At 47.3% G+C, this 20,734-nt stretch overlaps 1 protein-coding gene across 3 annotated transcripts in view; it reads right to left on the reverse strand.

The window, feature by feature from the left end:
• The window catches only part of LOC308572889 (multidrug resistance-associated protein 1-like), a 74,742-nt gene that overhangs the window by 19,280 nt on the left and 34,728 nt on the right, over nt 1-20,734 (reverse strand). The window contains exons 9-23 of one of the 3 annotated variants that reach the window (XM_081169374.1): nt 19,389-19,566; nt 18,021-18,182; nt 16,892-16,984; nt 15,998-16,201; nt 13,167-13,313; nt 11,923-12,010; nt 11,191-11,263; nt 10,709-10,835; nt 9,887-10,063; nt 9,361-9,528; nt 8,699-8,876; nt 6,857-6,874; nt 6,735-6,758; nt 3,488-3,572; nt 1,290-1,428 (exon numbers count right to left, since the gene is read on the reverse strand). In XM_081169374.1, the coding sequence (XP_081025500.1) occupies nt 1,290-1,428; nt 3,488-3,572; nt 6,735-6,758; nt 6,857-6,874; nt 8,699-8,876; nt 9,361-9,528; nt 9,887-10,063; nt 10,709-10,835; nt 11,191-11,263; nt 11,923-12,010; nt 13,167-13,313; nt 15,998-16,201; nt 16,892-16,984; nt 18,021-18,182; nt 19,389-19,566 (1,861 nt within the window). The remainder of the gene's footprint in view (nt 1-1,289; nt 1,429-3,487; nt 3,573-6,734; nt 6,759-6,856; nt 6,875-8,698; nt 8,877-9,360; nt 9,529-9,886; nt 10,064-10,708; nt 10,836-11,190; nt 11,264-11,922; nt 12,011-13,166; nt 13,314-15,997; nt 16,202-16,891; nt 16,985-18,020; nt 18,183-19,388; nt 19,567-20,734) is intronic. The other 2 variants (XM_081169375.1, XM_081169376.1) reach the window with 2 other exon arrangements.

Below are 20,734 nucleotides of genomic sequence, written 5' to 3' on the forward strand. Positions count from 1 at the left end.
GGCTGAACAGTCTCTCTAATTAAAAGGGTGCCACAGATGAGCTGGGCAGGAGTTCTTTCCCTCCCACCCACCCCTTCCAGCAGTGTCCAGTGCTAGCCCTACTCAGAGTAGACCCACAGAAATCATTGGGCATGACTAATTTAGGTTCATTAATACCAGTGGGTCTACTCTCAGTATAACTTAGCTAGGCCCAACTCAAAGGCTTGAAAACGGGGTGAGCAGATGCTAGGAGCTTTAAAAACAGTCCCTCAAACAGAGACTCCGAACTCCAACGCTTGTCTTCAGAACCGGGTGTCTCCTACAGCAAAACAATGGAGGAGGGCTTTTAATTTACAGTGGTACCTTTGGATACGAATGGGATCCGTTCTGGAGCCCTGTTCACATCCTGAAGTAAACGCAACCCACGTCTGCGCATGTGTGGGTCGTGATTCGCCGCTTCCATGCATGATGTCATTTTGACCATCTGCGCATGCGCGAGCGGCGAAACCCGGAAGTAACGCGTTCCATTACTTCTGGGTTACCGCGGAGCGCAACCCGAAGGCGCTCAACCTAAAGCAACTTCAACCCAAGGTATGACTGTATTTGTTTTTTGAATTGAAGCTACACTCATCATCAGTTTGTTTGTGTGTGTGAACCAACTTGCCTGACTGAAAGGTTGCTGTTCCCTTTGGGGGAAGAGCTGGACACGCAATGGCAGAAAACATGCTCTGCATTACGAGTGTCCCATGCTCAATCCCTGGCTGAAACCCTCAAGAGCAGGGGTTGGCAACCTGTGGCCCATGTGCCAAAAGCGGCCCACCAGGGTAGTTTAAATAGCCCATGAGCTGCCCGCGAACCAAGCCGCCTGCTTGGTGAATCCCCACATGCTGTGCTAAACCGGTGCAGCGTGGAGCAGGGACTCGCTTCCATAGCACTGGAAATCGCATCTGCGCATGTGCAGACGCTGGAAATCATGTCTGTGCACATGCCGGAAATCCATCCAGCCCACGGAGCAATCTCTGCAGGAGTGAACCGGCCCAGGAAAGGTAAACCTTGCTGACCCCTGCAGAGCAGTGTAGGCCAAGGGAAGCCAGTTTGGTGTCATCCAATGCACATTATTCTGGGCCACCATTGGCCATGCTGGCTTGGGCTGAAGGGAAGTGGGTGGCTGGAGGGAGCAGCACCATGCTAGCTACTCTTGGTGTAGACAATACGCAGCCAAGGTGTGGCGCGGTGACAAGCCGGCATCGTAAGTTGCTGGAAACCAAGAGATTTTCACAAATGAAGGAAATAATCAGTTCACCTCTCACCTTCCCAGTCTTGGCAGTGTCCGCTTCTGTTAATTTCCAGGCACCTTTTTCTTCCGGCGTCTTCTGAAGCTCAGCTGTGCTGTTCTGTTTCAAGGACTTCCCAGTTTCCCCGCTGTGCATGGAAGAGTTACTGAGCTGCCTGTTAGAAAATGCGTGACGGCTTAGAAATCAAGGCATGCCAGTTACTTTTATGCACAAGCTGAAGATGCTGCCCGTGAGCATGAGACCCTTAATCTCAGGGTTGCAGGTTTGAGCTCCACATTGGGCAAAATATTCCTGCCTTGCAGGGGGTTGGACTAGATGACCCTCACGTCCCTTCCAACTCTACAATTCTATGACTTTTTAAAACAACCACAACCACACCAGCGTTTAAGATTTGGGTGTACTGTGCTGATATACCATATTTTTATTTTTTGCTCTTTAAGATGCACCCGACCATAAGACACACCTAGTTTTAGAGGAGAACAAGAAAAAAAATATTCTCTCCCTCTCTGCACAGCACCTCTCCAGCAAAGTAAAGTCAGAACAGCAAGAGGGATCGGTGCGCAGCAAAAGCAGTGATCTCTCTCGTTCTCCCGGCTTCAGGGATAGCTGTGCAGCCTGCGTTCACTCCATAAGACTCACACACATTTCCCCTTACTTTTTAGGAGGGGAAAAGTGCGTCTTATAGAGCGAAAAATACAGTATTTCTGGACAATTAACCATAGTAAACTGCTGGTGGTTTCATTCGTTTCATTGTATTAAGATGCCTGTTTATGGTCTCGAGGTCCCCTTTGAGGGCTGAAACGAATTATATAAATATTTTAAATAAAATCAATGTCAAGGCTGGGAAAATCCACAGCACTCCCTGCAAAATCTGGGAGTCAAGAATTTGAACTTTTAGAAACAGCCACTTTCACCTCTTCAGTGTCTTGCAAGGAACAAAAGCCTGCTCTGGGTCCGAGCATATTTGAAGCCTTTCACAAAGTTTCTCCAGAGCTTAACCGAGGTCTTGAAGACCCTGTGTTTCTTCTTAGGCCTAAACCATGAGTGCGGTTCTAACACACATCACGCATGTCATTTGGAGGCGGGTGAACATCTGGCAATCAGTTTCCCAAATTTAGACCGCAAAGTGAAAACTTACACCGGGAAGACAACTCTACTTTCTCAGGTGTACTCTTCTGTCCAGGCTACAAAAAATGCATGCCATATTGCTACTTAAGCCGGTAAAGAAATAATTCTCCCTGGGGTAGGGAGGAGAAATGGCAGACTTTGCAACAGAAAGTAAGAACAGAGCACTAATCTTCCCCACCTGCCATGCAGAGAAACCTTAGTAGCGTTGCTCAGAGTGGAGGATTACAGAGGGATTAAGGAGAGGGAGAACCTTGACTTGCTAGTTTAGCGTTTTCAGTTTTAGACTGGGGTGTTCAACTGGCAATTTCATCTGGCCTTCTGATAACCATACCCCCACTGATTTTAAAACAGTTTGCCCACCATTCCACTAGTAAGGAATAAAACCTCCAAGTTGTTTTCAAGTTATAAGGAATTGCAGTGCCACATGTGAGCCTGAGAGCATGTGCAACACTGACGCAAAGCCACTTTCTGCCAGGCAATGCCAACTTTAGCAAGGAGACTTAAGAGCTCATGAGGTATCAGTCTGCAGAGGCAACACACTTTGGGTACCCCGGTCACTGTCAGAGCAGCTCCCAAGAAGACAGATGTTGGGCCATTCCTGTTTCAGATCAGAAACATTATCAGGGTATATTATTCATTTAAAGCAGTGTTTCCCAGACTTGGGTCTCCAGCTGTTTTTGGACTACAGCTCCCATCACCTCCAGTTAGCAGGACCAGTGGTCAAGGATGATGGGATTTGTAGTCCAAAAAACAGCTGGAGACCCGAGTCTGAGTAACACTGAGCTACGACATTAACCTCTTTGTGCCGTTCTGGAACCCTGAGTGAATGGATGTGTTTTTATTAGCTGACATAACATCAGTACTGTTGGCGCCTGCTAAATATTCAGGTGAGGTGGGTGCAATCACTGAGAAAGCCCATCTTCAAGGTGGTCATGAGATGGATCACATCACAGCCAAGAGGGCTTTTTTGACTACAGTAGTGGACTGGGAAGGGTGCTTTTTTCAACAGAGGTTTCTTTCCCCACAAAGCCACCAGGAAGACCATGTCAAAGCAACTTCAATGCAGATCCAAGAAGCTTCCATACCTCATGACTTCTTTTCCCGAGGCTTCATTCACAAGAACCCCATTTTCCATGTGCTTCCCTTCCTTTGTGGTTGGGCTGTTTGCATCTGTAGAAGCAAGATGAATAACAGCACGAAAAGGGTGAGAGCAAATTCCTAGTTCCCAGTGCCAGAAGGCTACCCCCAAATTAAACCTGCTGCCCCCGACCAGGATTAGCATCTAAACTAAACACATGCGTTTGGTTTAAGCGTCACACGTAGGTCCATCAGCTACCTGCCCCTGATACGAGATGCATGGAACAGAGAACTTTTGCTCCATAGCCAACCAAAGCCCAGGTTAGATCTCACGGCTAGCATTTTTATTCATCAAGAAAATGTCTGTTTTCATTAGAAGTGAGCGAGGAAATCCACGAGACCACCCAGTCTACAAAGTGTTTTAATTCAAATACAGAAAGCTGACAGAGAGGAATGCCAAATGCACTGTTTTCTCCTTAAAAGCATGCTGGGCACAGCAGACGCTTTTCAAACATTATTAAAGCCAATTGGGGGGAGGCTTATCCCTTCCTTGAGTGCTCATTTCTGATCTTAGGCAGTTCGAGAAACTGCCAGCGGCCCACCCCCCCTCCATCTCTGATAACTTTAACAACCTTATTTTAAAAACTTGAGGTGGGGGCCGGGAGATGGGGACAGAAGTCCAAGATCTCAGCCCCAAGGAAGAGGATTATTCCAGTGCTTCTTCAGGCCCTATTGATTTCAGTTGGGGCTGCATTCTGCAGCGTTGCTGCACAGCTCCCATGCATTTCAACGCACAGCGCCTTCTCCTCTCCTAAGCTCTCCCCAGATTCTTCGCATAGCCTTGTCAGGCGTGGTGTGTCTCTCTGTGCGTAAATTCTTCTAACGCCAAGTTTGGGATTCGAAGGAATGTTCATGCAGACGAAAGAAAACCTTCGCATGGGAAAGCAGGACCCTCAGAACCACCGCCCGAGTGGTTAATGGCAAATGTGCATTTTGGTGGCATGACTCCAGCTTACAACTCACATCTTGGTGTTCTTGCTGAAAAATACTGTTTACGGAGGTGTTCCACGCAACTCATGGAAGTTGGAAGGCACCCCATTGCTTTAACCCGCTGGAATACAGGAATCTCAGCCAAAGTATCCAACACAGATGACCATCGAACCTCTGCTTAAAAACCTCCAAAGAAGGAGAGTCCACAACCTCCAGAGGGAGTCCATTCCATTGTCTCTTACTGTCAGAAAGCGTTTAGTTGGAATCTCCTTTCTTGTAACTTGAATCCACTGTATCAAGTCCTACTCCCCAGAGCAGCAGGAAAAAAACTTGCTCCATCTTCCATGCAACAACCCTTTAGATATCTGAAGATGGCGCTCATATCTCCTTCCAGTCTCTTCTTCTCCAGGCTAAACATACCCAATGCCCTCAACTGTTCCTCACAAGGCTTGGTTTCTAGACCCTTGATCATTTTGTTTACCCTCCTCTGCATACGTTCCAGCATGTCAACATCCTTCATAAAACTGTGGCGCCCAGACTGGAGACAGTGCTCCAGGTGGGGTCTGGCCAACGCAGAATAGAACAGTACTATGACTTCCCTTGATCTGGACGCTGGACTTCTGTTGATGCAGCCCAGAATCGAACCACTATTTTTTGCTGCTGCATCACACAGGTGATTTGTGTTAACCTTGTGGTCCTTTAAGACCCCTAGAACCTTTACATACGTACAAATAACTGTGCTGTAGAGTCCATGAGGGTATAAATGGTGGTATCATGCCCCAACCCAGCAGACACTTGCGCAACAACCTCTACACATATAAATGCCTGTTATTTAAGACTGCACCTGCAGAAGATAATGGCTATAACAATATTTGAAGGGCCACGGGTTACCCAAAATAGATGCCAATCTCAGCCTAATCAATGAACACCCATTTAGACTTCTGTACAGCTGAGTACCATCCCTGCGAAGGAATGCAAGTGACAGAATCTGGGGTAGTTTTCTCCACAAGCAAACAAACACAAAAAGTAGGGGTACTTGCTTAGGAATTCCTAACGACCATTTCCCCCACCTCTATAAAAACTCGGATCCTACAAAACAGACACTGGTTTCATCTCAAACTCCAGGTCTCTCTAACGCCTCAAGAATCAAGATGGCAATGGAGGTAGTGGAAAAATTAAACAGAGAATTTCAGGAAAGGAGGAGGAACGTTGCCTAAGTCAGATCCAGTCGCACTGCAAACAAGAGCCTTCCAGAGTTGAACGTGAAGGAAGTACGTCTTAAAAAGCAAGCCTCTATAAATATTCTATAAAACTTAAACTTGTCAACTGACTACATTTCATCTGAGTGGTTAGACACTGACTCACAAGACGAAGCCTATAACTGTTCCATGAATGTGAGATCTAAAACTGAACCTTTCGTGATTAAGACAAGAGTCCGAGGTTGAATTACAGAGCCCACTTAAGTCAGATTTGAACCATTCACACTGCCAGGAATCTCCCATGTGGGTTTTTTTTTGGGGGGGGGGAGGACGGAGGTTCAGAGTGCAGAGATTTCTCTCTTATAAACCTCATCAACACAGTCCCAAACCCTGTGGGGATAGGAAACAGCTTAAAACTGCTGAGGTCATCCTGTCACTTTTCATGCATCTTTTTTGCCAATTTTTTTTAAAATAAAAAAATTAGCTTCACGGCCAGTTCAGTAGATGTCAGACCAGCAAGAAGCAAACTCACGGCCTACTTCTACTAAGCAAGCAAGCAGGGGAGCCATTCTTCCAAGCGTGCAAGGTTTCTGTTAATAGCATTCGAGTCCCTTGCAGAATTCACAGCTGAGAGAAAATGGCTGCGATCCAAAGGAGCACACAGCGTTGCTCCATGTTCCCAAGGAGACTTGGGATTGAGTTTCTCAAACAGCAACATCCCCATGTCACGTGGCAAGCCGTGGTCGGGCTGAGAGGACTTTCCAAAAGCAAACTGTGATATGACCTGGGAGTGCCGATCTCCAAATGCAAAGAAGTCAGAAGTCTCAGAGGGCGCGCCCAAATTCTTAAGTGACCCTAAGTGGTTGAAACTTGACAACAACAACAATACAGAATTAGGTAATAGGAGTTGGCAAAGGAAGAATAGCCAGTTCCAAAAAAGAACCACTTCATCATTCACACATATTGGATTTGCCAAACCATGCTTGCTTTCATCTCAGACGAAGCGGGGGTTTTTAGAACTACAGCTTCTAACAACATGCACGGAAACCTTTCCAGTACCACAAACCTTCGTCCTCATCTGACCTGGTACCTGCAGATTCATGTCAGAAGGAGAAATTAGCAAAAAGAAAAACGAACGCAAAGTGAATTCAAGAGAAAACTGTTCTGTTATGGTAAAGAGAGACAAACCTTCTCCTCTCCCTGAGGCTGTGTGGTTTTGCAACAGTGAGCAGAAAAGAAGAAAGAGAGAGAGAGAGAGAGAGAGAGAGAGATTGGGAAAGCAAATTATAGATTTTGGATGGCAAGTACTTCTTATGGAAGTGTACCAAGGCATCAGGTAGCTCTGCTGCACAAGCACCGCTGAAATGAACGAGGACTAAGCTTTGCTGTTCAAAAGAATACCGCACCAAAATCACTGCAGAAACACGGCGCAGCACACCGAGCCGGGCCACTGGTCCACCCACCTAACTCAGTGGTGGGGAACCATTTTCTGCCTGAGGGCCACATCAACTACTGGGCAATCATCCGAGGGCCGCATGCCAGCGGAGGGCTAGGCCAGGGGCAAAAGGGGGGCAGAGCAATTCATGCAGATTTTGCAGTTGTAAACTAGCTTCTTTATATATATAATTTTTATTAATTTCAACATACCAATTATTATACATTCCACAGAACTTCACATCTTATACAATCTTTTTGGACTTCCATCAGCACCTCTGATGATCCACCATTTTTATCATTGCTTCTGCATTTCTTAAATTCCTATTGTCTTTAATTATCTTAACTCACAAGCCACCTCTTTAACCATTTTTGCAATAATTCAAATAATTTACCTCACAAAACTTCTTGCAAACCTACAAACGTAATCTGGTCATCAAGTTGTAAACTAGCTTCTACATATGCTCCCACACATAGACCTCTCTTCTCCATCTGGAGAAGGAAGAGGCATTGCTACAGTTCAAGGACACATTCCAGCCGGGCAAAGAAATTTGGTATGGAGCAGTGCCAGGAAGAGGTGTGACCTGAGGAGAGTTTTGAGGGCCGGACAGAGAAACCTGGAGGCTGCATTCAGTCCCCAGATTTGAGGTTCCCCACCCTTGATCTAGATTAGCATTTCCAACACTGAGCGGTAGTGGCTCTCCAGGATTTCAGATAGAGATCTCTCTCTCTCTCTCTGCCCAACCTGGGGTTGCTGGGATTGAACCTGGAACCTTCTACATCAGTGTTTCTCAACACTGGGTTGTTGGACTGCAACTCCCATCATCCCTAGCTAGCAGGGCCAGTGGTCAGGGATGATGGGAGTTGTAATCCCAACGACAGCTGGGGACCCAATGCTGAGAAAAGCTGCACATGCAAAGCAGATGCCCTACCACTGAGCTATGCCCCCTCCCCAAATGGAAGAAAAAAGTGAATCCTGGTTGTTTTATTAAGAAACAGCTGAAGGCCTGGAGATAGCAATGGGTTCTAAACTTATCTAGAACGTTACAAGGTTTACCCTGTGACCCAAAACCATCCCACAGAGCTTAACGCTCAGAACGACAGCCACAACAAACCCTGTTTCGGGCAAAGCTGAGGCAGAAACAATGCTGCGCTACACAGGAGTTGGGTGCCGATTACATGGGAGGAAGTTATGAAACTGAACAAGTCCTCTTCCCAACCAGGGCAAATTACTCCAGGCGGTCACGCCAGTCTGAAAGTTAATCTGATCCAAGATTAGCGTTTTCACCAACCTATGAGCAGATTTGCCATTGAGCCTTTAAATGTGTTTTACCTTAGGGTAGCAAGCAAGTAACAAGTCAACAACAACAGCCTCCTCCTCCTCCTCTGGGGATGGAAGAGCTTAACCTTGTTGCTGTTTTTCGTATCATCATTCCCATTATGCATCGCAAGCCCCCAGGGTCACTCCCAACCCTACAGTTCTACCATTCTTTGATCAGCATCGTCTAGGGAGCAAGGCATGCTGGGTAAGTTCCCACGGTCTCCCCATGCAGCCCATTTAGCTTTAAGCAGACATACGGAGAGAGAGACCCTTACCTTCCTTGTCCACATTCTTTTCCGCACTGGCGTACGTGCGCAGGAACTCTGCAAAGGCCCTGTCTTGCTTTAGCAGCTCTTGGTAGGATCCCATCTCGGAGATTTTTCCTTCCGTCATTACTACGATTGTATCCATAAAGGGCAGATAACCAACGCCATGGGTTACCAACACTCGAGTCTAGGTGCCCAAAGAAAAAGAAAAGCAGTTAAGAGAGCCAGGGTGGGGACCTGGAGACTTGCACGTTTGTTGAACATGCTACACTCCGGCCACTCCTCTGTTTATGGCTTAGATTGTCTAACTCAAGGTTTCCCAAACTTGGGTCTCCAGCTCTTGCTGGACTACAACTCCCATCATCCCTAGCTAGAAGAACCAGTGGACAGGGATGGTGGGAATTGTAGTCCAAAAACAGCTTGGGAAAGCCTGGTCTAACTATATGTTCAGAGTGGCTCAGTCAGTAGAGAGTATGGGACTCTTAATCTCAGGGCTGTGGGTTCGAGCCCCAAGCTGGGCAGAAGATTCCTTCACTGCAGGAGGTTGGACTAGAAGATCCTTGAGGTCCCTTCCAACTCTACAATTCTATGATTTCCAAACAGCTTTCCTGAACTTTGCAAAGCATCTCCCCCCACTGAACAGAACGAAGCCACCTGCATTCCAAGCATACTTTGTTTTTGAGGATTCCCTTTGGTCCAATGACTTTCTCAAAGATGTGCTTCCCAACATGAGCATCGACAGCTGACAAGGGGTCGTCCAGCAAGTAGACATCAGCGTTACAGTAGACGGCTCGGGCCAGGCTGACCCTTTGTTTCTGGCCACCAGACAGGTTTACACCCTGGGGAAAAGAAGGGGGGTGGAAATGAGACCCTGCAACTGTCCACCGGAAAGGGCTTCTGCTTTGTGAAAGGCCTGGTTTCCATTTCCACAAGGGCTCTGTTAAAAAGCAGCAGTTTCACGGGGGAAAGAAAGAAATGGAATAAAGATGCGTGCACACGCACAGGTCTCGGTCCATGCAGAACTCACCTAAGAGGCAGGCACAAAGATCCATCCTTGCTTGAGCAGAAAACGGGACAGGTGAGCCCTGGGAGTTATACTTGCGGTCCTACCCATATTCAGGATCTGTTCTCACACCCCAGGAGCAAATGTGGGAAAACAAATTTTGGAGCCCATGACCACTATAACACGTTAAATACCTTTTCTCCAATTTCGGTCTGGTCTCCTGATGGGAAGATCTCCAGATCCGGCAAAAGGGCACACGCCTCAATCACACGCTTGTAGTAGTTCTCCTTCACTTCTCTTCCAAATATAATGTTTTCCTTCAGAGTCGCGTTTTGGATCCAAGCTTGCTGAGGGACGTAGGCGATGGAGCCCTGTAGAGAAGAGAGGTTGAGTGGTGCAAGATTCTGGTCCATGTTGAGAGGTGTTAAAAAACAACAACCCTGTAGGATGCATCAATCCCTAGAACTGTCTCTCCATGATGTTCTCTGTTCCCCATCACTCTCCCAAGTCAATTCTGACATCTCACAATGCTAGCTCATTCGGTTAGATGGCCGGCTCATCCCAAACTACCCTAATCTTCTTTGGGACAACACAACATTCACCTGACACATTAAGCCCCTAACAGACAACCCCACGCAGAAAGGAGCGGACAGGAGCCAGTAAGGTGCCCCACCCTGGATGCAGTGATATTGTGTACAGAACAGATTAGTATAACCACCCAGAGAGCTCAGGCAGTATCACATGCTCACAGGGGAAGCAGGAAACCTGTGGGGTCACTAGTCAACCAAGAGAAAATTCCTTCCTAATTCCAGCCAGGGTGACCCCTGAGCAAGCAGCAGTACTCAGCCACCAGCTGTCTCAAAGATATGTGCTGCTGAACTTTAAAAAAAGAGAGTCTATTTCTTGGCCGTACCACCAAACAGCCTGCACATGTCCTTTACGTATTTCATTGAGGGCCGGCATATTCTCTTCTTATAATTTTACATCTCGTATGTTTTGCAGGGGAGCTGTCGTACCTTGAGAGAGACGAGCCCTTCTCTCTTTTCCATTTCCCCCAGCAGAGCAGACAACAGCGAGGATTTGCCGCAACCGACCTGACCGACGACGGCGACCAAGCGGTGTTCTGGGATCGCAAGACTGATGCTGGAACGAGGGGCAGGGGAGGGTGGGAAGAGAACACAACTTCAGCTTTGCTGGACTGAGATGCAACACGGAGAGGCAGTGATAGAGAATAAATTTGGATAGAGCAAAGGGCATTGGAAATGCAATTGAAAGGGAAGACACTCCCTGAAAAAAGTCTGTATCTGGGAGCGGCCGATGGGAGGGTGCCACTGCAGACCTGTCATCCCATCAGCCCTAGTCAGCACGCACAGTGGCCAGGAAATGATGGGAGTTGTAGTCCAACGGAAGCTGGAGAGTCACAGGCTCCCTGTCCTGGCATTAGTGCGATTAAAACTATTTCATGGGAGAGGAGAAGGAAGAAAGCCGCAACTCTTACTTGTTCAAAGATGGAGGATCACTTCTTGACCAGCTGAAGGTGGCACTCTTCACAATAATGCTGTTTCCATCAGCTAGCAAATAATGAAAGAGGTTGTTTTCATGCAGGTCAAAACACCAACACAACCGAAAATAGGTGACATGCATACAAAAACAACTAAGGGAGATTTAATCCCTGGAATCTCCATGGAGGGCTTGGAGAGACTCCTGCCTGAAGCTCCAGAGAGCTCCAACCTGTCAGGTGGACAATACTGAGTCTGACTCCATGGAAGGCAGGTTCCTGTGTTCCTAGGAGTCTTCCAGTGAGCTTCTTGGCTGTGTTGGGGAATATGCACCTTCACCTCCCAGGTCCAAGGCTTATAAGTACTACTCTGAATAGGGCAGGGAAAGGAAGATTTGGAGAACTTTGTGGTCCATCTGTACCTGGATGCAAACTAGACATTGCCACAAGCTCCATTCAGCATCAGAGAGCTGAGCCGGGCAAGAGAGGCTAAACACTATTCTTAAATGGGGCTCAACAACTTTGACCTGAAAAACGGGGGTAGATCACTACTAGTTTTTAATTCTGTGAGTAGACCGCTGTCTCTTGGGAGTTGGCCACCCCTGCCTTAGAAGAAGCCACCTTGACCTTGAAGCCTGAGCAATGCTGACTGGATAATCTGGTGGTGGGAAGTGGCAGAGGCAAATGAACTGGGAAACTCCACCCCATCCACCTAATAAGCCTTGAACTTACAGTCTTTGATGGAACCTCTGACGATGCTGTCTGGATCCAACTCCTCATGAGACAGGAAGACTCGGAGACGCTTCAGAGACACACTGGCCTAGGCAACAAAGCCGAGAGGTTGCGTTTTCGGGCGTCCGCCAATTTTGCTGTCACAAAATTTTGGCCAGACGATGCAAAACAAACACATGGAATCTGATGGCACAGGATGTGCTTGCTGCCACTAGTTTAGGTGGCTTTAAGAAGTGGATTAAGTGTATTCCGTAGGAATTTCCCTCCCTCCTTTTGTGGAACTGCTCTTCCCACAAGGACCCACCTGGCAACAATCTTATTCGTCATTTTGGCACGAGGCAATGAGATTATTAAGTTTCTCATTGGCACTTACGTGATGCCTTATAAAATAAATTCTCCAGGCATTGTACAACCCCTGCCTCTCAATACATTAATGCTAAAGCAATAGTACAATACACTAGGCACCAGGCCCACCAAAGCAAACAGGACATGAAGGCTGGCAACATCAACGCTGCCCTGTGGGGAATCCCTTGCAGATGACTGCAGCGCTTGGAGACAGACAGGTCGTGCATCCACAGCAGCAACCAGAGGAGGAATGACCGCTGGGCAGAGCACAGAGAGAAGAAACGCCATGGTGCATCTGCAGCAGCACAACCACCAGACGCCTTCATGTGCCCCAGCTGCAACAAAATATAGCCCTCCTGTATCAGTCTCTACAGCCACAGCAGGCGCTGCGACTCTCCAACAGTTTGACTTCACCCCCAAAGGTGCACTCCTCCATTGTCTCCTGAGACAGACAGATGCCAAGCAGTACAATTCAAATCTATGGTGTGATCTATCAAACACTAATAACAATGATAACCAAGTGCAACCTCCAGGAAGGAGGCCACCAAATCCCAGCTGCTCTGGGTCAACCATGGGAGGGAGCTGTTGCCTTCGTGCCCCAATTAAGGGCTGCCCAGAAGCAACACGGGGGCCCCCCAGCCTCCTTATTTGGCCTTTAGGAATCCCCACAAGGCTACACCACTCGCTGGCTTGTTCTGCACCCTGAGTGCTTTCGCTTGTTTTCCAGCCCAGGAGTTGTGTTTCCTTGTGGCCAGTCTACCCGGGGCCACATTCCAGTAGTGAGCAAGGACAGGAGCAAAAGAATATGCATGAGACTCTTAACTGTGTACAGCTGGGTGCAGTCCCTTGCCTCCCGACCGCCCCCGGCCAAAGGCAACTGCTTGCAAAGAAACCCTTACTTGCACGATGCTGCTGATGACCATCGGAAGGATGTTCAGGGGGAACCGGAGGATGTTAAACAACGCCAGCGACACAAAGGCCTTCTGAGCATCCAGGACATTCTGGTCGGCAGTTTTCACAAAAACAGCAAATGTTGACAGAGCAACCTGGAAAAAAGAGAAATCAATGACATGTTGTGCCTGGTTGTGTGTGTGTGTGTGTGTGTGTGTGTGTGTGTGTGTGTGTATCCACACACACACACACACACACACACACACACACACACACACACACATATTGCATCTTTATAAAAAGGAGGGAGAAAGAGCGATTCCACTTTGCCTGTTTACTGCAGCCTTTGTCCAACTTGATATCCTCTATGTTTTGGACTACAACTCCCATCAGACCCGTGGCTTATGGGAGTTGTAGTCCAAAGCATCTTGGAGGGCGCCATGTTAGGGAAGGCTGTATTTTTTTCAGTAAAAAGAAATGTGGGGGGGGTTTGGGGGAGGTGGAGAGAGATGACACTTTGGTACCAAAGAACCAGTGTCTTCAGAAAAATGTTGAGCCCAGGGAGGAGACATGTCCCTGAAGCCAGACCCCTTGCATAGGCAAGAGAAAGTGTGGGTAAGCCCTCAGTTGGGGCATGACAGCTCCATGGCGTAGACAATGCAGATGGATAAGCAGGTATAAATATTTGGAATAAAGTCTTTCGAAAAGCTACAGGATGGAGACACTTGCAATGGGCTCTTTGGTACTCTCAAGAAGATGCTTTCGGTCTACATCTTAGGAGGACCTTTCAGCAACAAAGTACTTTAATCAAAGGGTTCCTTTTCAAAACAGCTCTTGATTATTTTGCTGTTGTTAAGAACACCCATGGTGGACTTAACAGGCTTCCTGTACATGGCCGTGGCTGGGTCACTCATTGTCCTCAGGACTGTGCAAATATTAGTGTTGTGTAGAGAACGTGCAGAAGGGCGTTTCACATTGCAAACAGTGAACCATGACTGGAGTCCAGCTTAAGCAGAGCTGCTGGTTTTCAAAGATTTCAGGAAGCTGCCTTAGTCTGACCTGGTCTATTTGCCTCTCCTGCCCAGTATCATCTACTGCAGAAGTGGGGAAACTCTGGTCCTCCAGACACTGCTGAACCACAACTCCCATCAGCCCTAGCAAACGTGGCCAATGGCCCAGGATGACGGGAGTTGTAGTCTAGCAACATTTCGAGGGCTTAATGTTCGACGGCTAAATGTTCCACACTCCAGGCCAGGCAAGTGGCGCCCTTTGTTTGAGCCCAGCAAACAATTTTCATGCAATCAGAACCCAATCCAGCTGGTGAAAAGTAAGCATTACAGAACATGGCTTCATATAGGAGGTTCCTGTGCTGCCCTGGCAAGTTGGAAAGATAGTAAAGGTAAAAGTTAAGGGACGACTCTGGGGTTGCGGCGCTCATCTCGCTTTACTGGCCGAGGGAGCCGACGTACAGCTTCCAGGTCATGTGGCCAGCATGACTAAGCCGCTTCTGGCGAACCAGAGCAGCGCATGGAAATGCCGTTTACCTTCCCACCAGTGCAGTACCTATCTATCTACTTGCACTTTGACGTGCTTTTGAACTGCTAGGTTGGCAGGAGCAGGGACCAAGCAACGGGAGCTCACCCCGTCGCGGGGATTCAAACTGCCGACCTTCTGATCGGCAAGCCCTAGGTTCTGTGGTTTAACCCACAGCGCCACCCAGACTCAAATCGGCTCTAAGCAACAGATTAAGGCTGGAGAAGACCATAAAGTCTTTTTGCCAACACCTGCCCAAGGACGGATGCTGTCAAGAAGTTAGGTGGAGGGGGGATTTTTTTCTTGGTGGTGGCACATGGAATGTCCTCCCCAGGGAGGCTTGCCTGGCACTAAACCTAAAACACTTCCTTTTCAATGCAAGACCTTCTGAAACTGCCCAAACCTTTCAGACAAGAGCAGCTTTATTAAATTCTGTTGGTTTTATTGCTCCAACTGTGTTTTGTTTTTATTTTTTGCTGCTCCAGCAGCATTAATGCTTTCTTCTTCTTCTTGCTATTGGGTTATTTTACATTCTTTCTTTCTTTTTTGGTAGCAGTTGCTCTAGTATTTGTTTAAGCTGAAGGACAGCATAAAAATGTACTATGGCTGCAATCCTAAGACTGGTGGTGGCAGGGCTGGGAAAGCTGGTGTTCTGTTCTGAACACCCATCCAACGCCCTTGCTGGGCCCTTATTTATTTCACAAGACTTATATACCGCTTGGTTGTAATAAAACCTCAAAGCAATTTACAAAAAGAAGGGACCAGGGAGGAAGTAAGGTCAGAGGACAGCACTTGTGCTCCTTGTATGCTCTGCTTTCCCCTTTTCTTTTCTTTTGACAGCAGGAAAAGGGGAAGGGAAATCCCTGGGAAAGATTTGGGCCAGCTTCTAAGCTGGTCTAAATCTCTCTCTCTCTGGTTTGGTGATGTTCCAGGGGACCAAGAGAACTTTGGATCTTTTGGACCCAAACCATGTCCCAGCCCTCTCCCCCAGCATGCAACCTTTCTTGTTCCTACTGACATCAATTGGGCAAAGGTGTCTGAAGTTTCCCACAGCGGGCAGGGATTCCCCAGGCCACAGGACTGCATGCTGCATAAAATGAAATAAACACTGGGCAAGAAGAATCTCCTAGCTTGAATGACGACAGCATGACAAAAATACAAGGTATGTTAATATTCTTGTAGCATTCCCTCTTTGAATGAGCGCCCAGATGTGTGGCAAGCGACAAGCAGAGTTCTATGCACAGAAAACAGCAGTCTGTAAGAATACCATCTACCAGCAGCTTTTTGAAAGCACTGCTTTACTCACCAGGAACGGGGCACACACCCACGTGAACGTCCCCACTGCAGAGAGGTAAGCGGACTTTTTGAGCACCTTCAGCTCTTCCCGTCTGATCCCCAGGACTTTCTCTTTGAAGGCTAATTCCCAGGCATAAAGTTTTAGCACTTTGATCCCATTGAGAATTTCATTCATCAGCTTAATCCGGTTGTCCTTGCAATTCATGTGAGCAACCTGAAACGAACCCAATCAAAACAAAAGCAAGTTGAGGCAGCTCTCTCTCTCTCCCAAGTCAGCCTGCGATAAAACTTTTGAACAGTAGCCGTCATTTTAAAATGTTGTTGTTGGGTTTCTTTGCAGCTCTGAGCTATAAAATGAGGCGGCTTTAAGAAATGGAAACTGTGTTTTGTAAAACTTTTGTAAAACAACTGACACGTGCTAGCAAGCCATCAATAGGAAAGGAACAAAGAGATGGTTGCAGGTGAAAGCATTAGACTGGCTTGAGTAGCTCCTTCACGAGACAGGAAGGCTGAAAACACCACTGATAGATGTTTTAGCAGCATCTTAGTTTTGTAGCAGCATCTTAGTTTATGAAGCGATTTACCCAACCTTGCAAAACAGGTCCAGAGGAGTCATTAGTCCCTGAGTACACTAAACAGATAGTTATCTGGGGTCTAAGCAGAAAGAAAAATGGGGAACCATCTTTTGCAAGATCACTTAGAGAAGGTCCTTTCCCACCAGAGGTGCATAGTGATTTACAAGCATGGCTAACTGTCACATCAGACCACAAGATACTGATCTTGCTATTACTGGCTGGTATGGTAATTTGCAACATTCTTCCGCGAGGCACAATAGACAGGAAGTCTCAACACGTGCCTTAAGAGATGGACTCAATTGTTCTTGTGCAGAAAGGAAGTCTCTTACCTGATAGGTCTTTGTTTTCATTGCTATCACAGCATTGACTGGAACCAGGAGCAGCATGACAGCCACACCGGCCAACACCGAGGCACCTAAATTCTAAAGAGAGCATGTTTAGAATGCAGCATAACGGAAGCACAAAAAACCCGCGGTCCAAATAGTAACCTAGAAGGTGAACCGTTGCAGGAATGAGCAGGTACTTTCCTGCCTTTTAGCCAGAGGAAACTGGGGAAGGGTGCTGAGTGGGAGAGCACCTGCCTTGAAGGCAGAGTCCCCGATTCAACCCCTGCCATTTCTAGTTAAGAGGTTCAAGTAACAGAGTGTGGGAGAAACTGACGAGCCACTGCCAGTCAGAGGAGACAGGAGTCTGATTCGCAGCTTTGCATATTCAGATTCCAGCCATTAGTTGAGGGTTACAGCATGAGAGTGTCAAAGAGCGAGCTGGCAGTAAATCACACCATTCAAAGTTGGAGCTAGCTCTTTATTAACGGTTGGTTGTCAGGCCTAATGAGCACAACAGCTCATCCTCAGCAGGTCTGACCCCATGAATCAGTTGCGAAGACTGAAAGTCCCTGCCTCCCCAGGGCTTTCCCCAAACAATTAGAGACTGTGCCTGCGTGAGCCTGCCACTGCTCTGCCCATTTCAGCTCTCTTCTGGTTCTGGGAGAGCAGCAGGGAGGGAAGCTTAACACAGGAGGATGGGGAGACATCCATGACTCTGCGTCAAGCCTGACTCATCTCTGCTTCTTGCCTCCCTCCTCTCCTGCTTCAGTTTCTGCCTCTGATTCTGGACTTCTCTCTACCACAGATTCTCCCTGCTCACAAAACCCTTCAGCTTCTGACACCTCCTCCCCCCAGTCTTCTCCCTGTGACTACTCATCATTGTCCCACCGCCACTCCCTGGGCTCTGAGCCTTCTTCCCTTGATGGTTCCCCAGCTGGTTCCGTCCACCATTCCTCTGCATCTTACCAGTCCAAGACAGAGAGCTGCCTGCACTTCTTTCCCTTCCCTGCTATCCCATCCTGGATTCTGAAGCCCTAATCCTTTAATGGCAGGATTCTGGCTTTCCCTTGAGTAAAATAAGCACCATTGTTTAGCTACAGTAAAGGAAACAATGGACGCACAGTACTTTTACCTGCCACAGTAAACAGAGAGCCAGTATGACTTGCAAAGGTGCAGACCAGACCATGTTGATGTAGGTAGCCAAGTCCATGAACCTCTGGGCATCCACTGACATCAGGTTGACAATTTCTCCAACTGTAGATGTCTTCCTTGCTGAATTTGTGATGACCAAGGCCTTGGCAGGGTAGAGGAGAGGAAGACAAAATGAAAAGTCCAGAGGCTGGAAGGTTTGCTGGGGCATAAAGAACTTTGATTGGCAAAATCCTACTTCCTTAGATGCAGAGGTTTGGCAGCGAAGGTGCTGGATAAACACACACACACATATATAAACACATGAACTAAAGGGAAGCCAAGCATGGGCTTAAAGTTTGGGACAGAATGCTCTCAAATGGAAAAACTGTCATGCCTGGAGCTTTAGAAATCAAAAGAATTTTTCTTTCACTCTTAAAAAAATAACCTCCAAAGGTTTTGGATAGGTCATACCTATAAGCCAGAAACATCAATTAAATAGTGAGAGGTTAACTAAATAAGCATATATCATCAAACAAGTTGAGTTTATTAACTTGCTAGATGGTATGCAGACGGTGTTTGGTGGTAGAGCACATTCTTTTGAAAGGAGGAGCTCCCACTACCAACCTCTGGCATCTTCGACTAATCAGGGAGAAGGTGACTGGAAAGATCTCTTTTAGCCATGGACCCTGAGGAGCTACCACTAATCAGGACAGGCGATACTGGGTGAAATGAACAGCTGGCGTGAACTGGTGTAAGACTGTCCTGTCATCGTTTCTGATAGAAGCAGGCAGTGTCTCTAAGGTGAATTTGGATCCCATTCAAAACAAACATCACCAAGGAGAAAGGAATGAAAATGCCACTGGGAGCATAGGAAGCTGGCTTAATATGTAGCCGGACTATCTATCCATTGAGCTCAGTATTGTCCACACTAATGACTGGCAGCCGCTCTCCAGGGATCCAGACAGGGAACGTTCTCAGCCCTAACTGGTAGGGAACTTCACGCAAAGAAGCCACAGCCCTTCTTCCAGTTGAGTAATTAGAGCACATCGGCTGCATTTGCCATCTGGAGTAAGCCATTCCCCAAAGGATAAGGGGCAGCGTTGCTAAGCTACGCTTCTAGGGTGGAAGTCATTTGTGAGCAGCTGCAGCCAGGGCAGCGTCTCGAGATGTGGGCGAGGATCGTCACAGCTCCCTATGCAGCTGGGGACAAATGCAGCAATGCTACCCTAGCCTAAAGTTAAAGCCAACCGTGGGGGTTTAGGATGAAAGCTTATTGAGAGAGACATTTAGTCTAGTTCACTGCGAGTGCCAATCCCTGTGGATAAAGTGATGTCAGGTGGGGTTAGGGTATACATCTGCAGGTCTCTACCTTCCGATAGACTGCACCGATCACAGCTGTTTTAAGCCTCATCCCCGTCACGAAGCAGATGTGGAAGTACTGGTGGAGGACCAGAGTCTGCAGGCCGGTGGAGACGAAGAGGAGTGCTGTGTACAGGTAGCCTTGCCAATTGGGGGCGTTCTTGTCATTCACAAAGTTGATGAGCAACCTGCAAACGAAGCAGGCATTTGAAAGGTAGCCAGCGAAAAGCCCTGGTTAGCCAGTGAGCGAGGGAAGTTCACCACCTCCAGTTCCCTACAGGTCCAAAGATGGCGTGGGCCTGCAGGGAAACGAGACTGAAAACACTCTGGCCGTGAAACAGGTCAATTAAAGAGGAGGGGGTGTGGAATTCCAACCAGCTCTTAAATGCAAATATTTTTGAAGTGGCTAACGAAAGAAACAGACGACAATACAATTTTACAGCTGTAAGGTCTCCTAAAATCCAATTAAATAGCTGCTAAAAATATATTTGAACGCATGGGCAAATTAAAAGTTTTTTTGTTTTTTAAAAAATATCCTTGACTGACACTTAATGGTATGGACCAGGCAAGCAGCCTAGGGAAAGCGTTCTGCAGAGCCACCACTAAAGAGGCCATTGGCGATGCTTGATTATTTCAGAGTGCTGCCTTTGCTATGCAATAACCCAGCCAGGGAGATTTAAAGTGGGGAAAATACATAACTTATGAGACCAGACAGACTTCCAAGCATGTCATGCATAAGGGAGGTTTTTGTGGGTTTGTTTAGTTGGCTTTCTTACCCCTCCCTCCACCACAGTAAGATTCCAGGGGTTACAATTGTATAAAAATTAGAATTGGTTAAAACAAAGTGCGTTCCAAAGTAAGTACGGTGTGGGCTTGCCACTGAGATTTCAGCACCTCCTTCCCAAATATTTCCTTAAAAATCACATTGCCTGTGTTCTCTATCTAAAACTCCAGGGTGTGATGTTAAGAGAGAAGCACCGGAGTTTGATGGAAGAGCAAAAATTTTGCATTTATAAGGGTCAATCCCAGACAGCTCTGGCTAAAAGCAGAAGGCGGAAGGCAATACAAAAGGCATCTCCCTGCTGGAGATCCTAGAGTGCTATTATGCACCAGAGAAGTTCATTTTGAACAAGATGAACAAATCCGCTTGGCTTTCATATGAGGCACAGCCCATTTACATGGATTGCTGAGCAAACGTACTAGAGTTCAATCGCCGTTTTATGTGAACAAAGTGTTCCTGCTCAAACACAGCCACATTGCCCTGCAGTGAAGGGGAAGGTCAGGAGAGGGTTAACATGCCATCTTCAGGGAAGATGTTCTGTCCCTTCTCACCAAGGAATGTTTGAAAATCTTCCA

The sequence above is a fragment of the Podarcis bocagei genome (genome assembly GCF_964188305.1).
Source record: "Podarcis bocagei genome assembly, chromosome: 14".
Classification (NCBI taxonomy): Eukaryota; Metazoa; Chordata; class Lepidosauria; order Squamata; family Lacertidae; genus Podarcis; species Podarcis bocagei.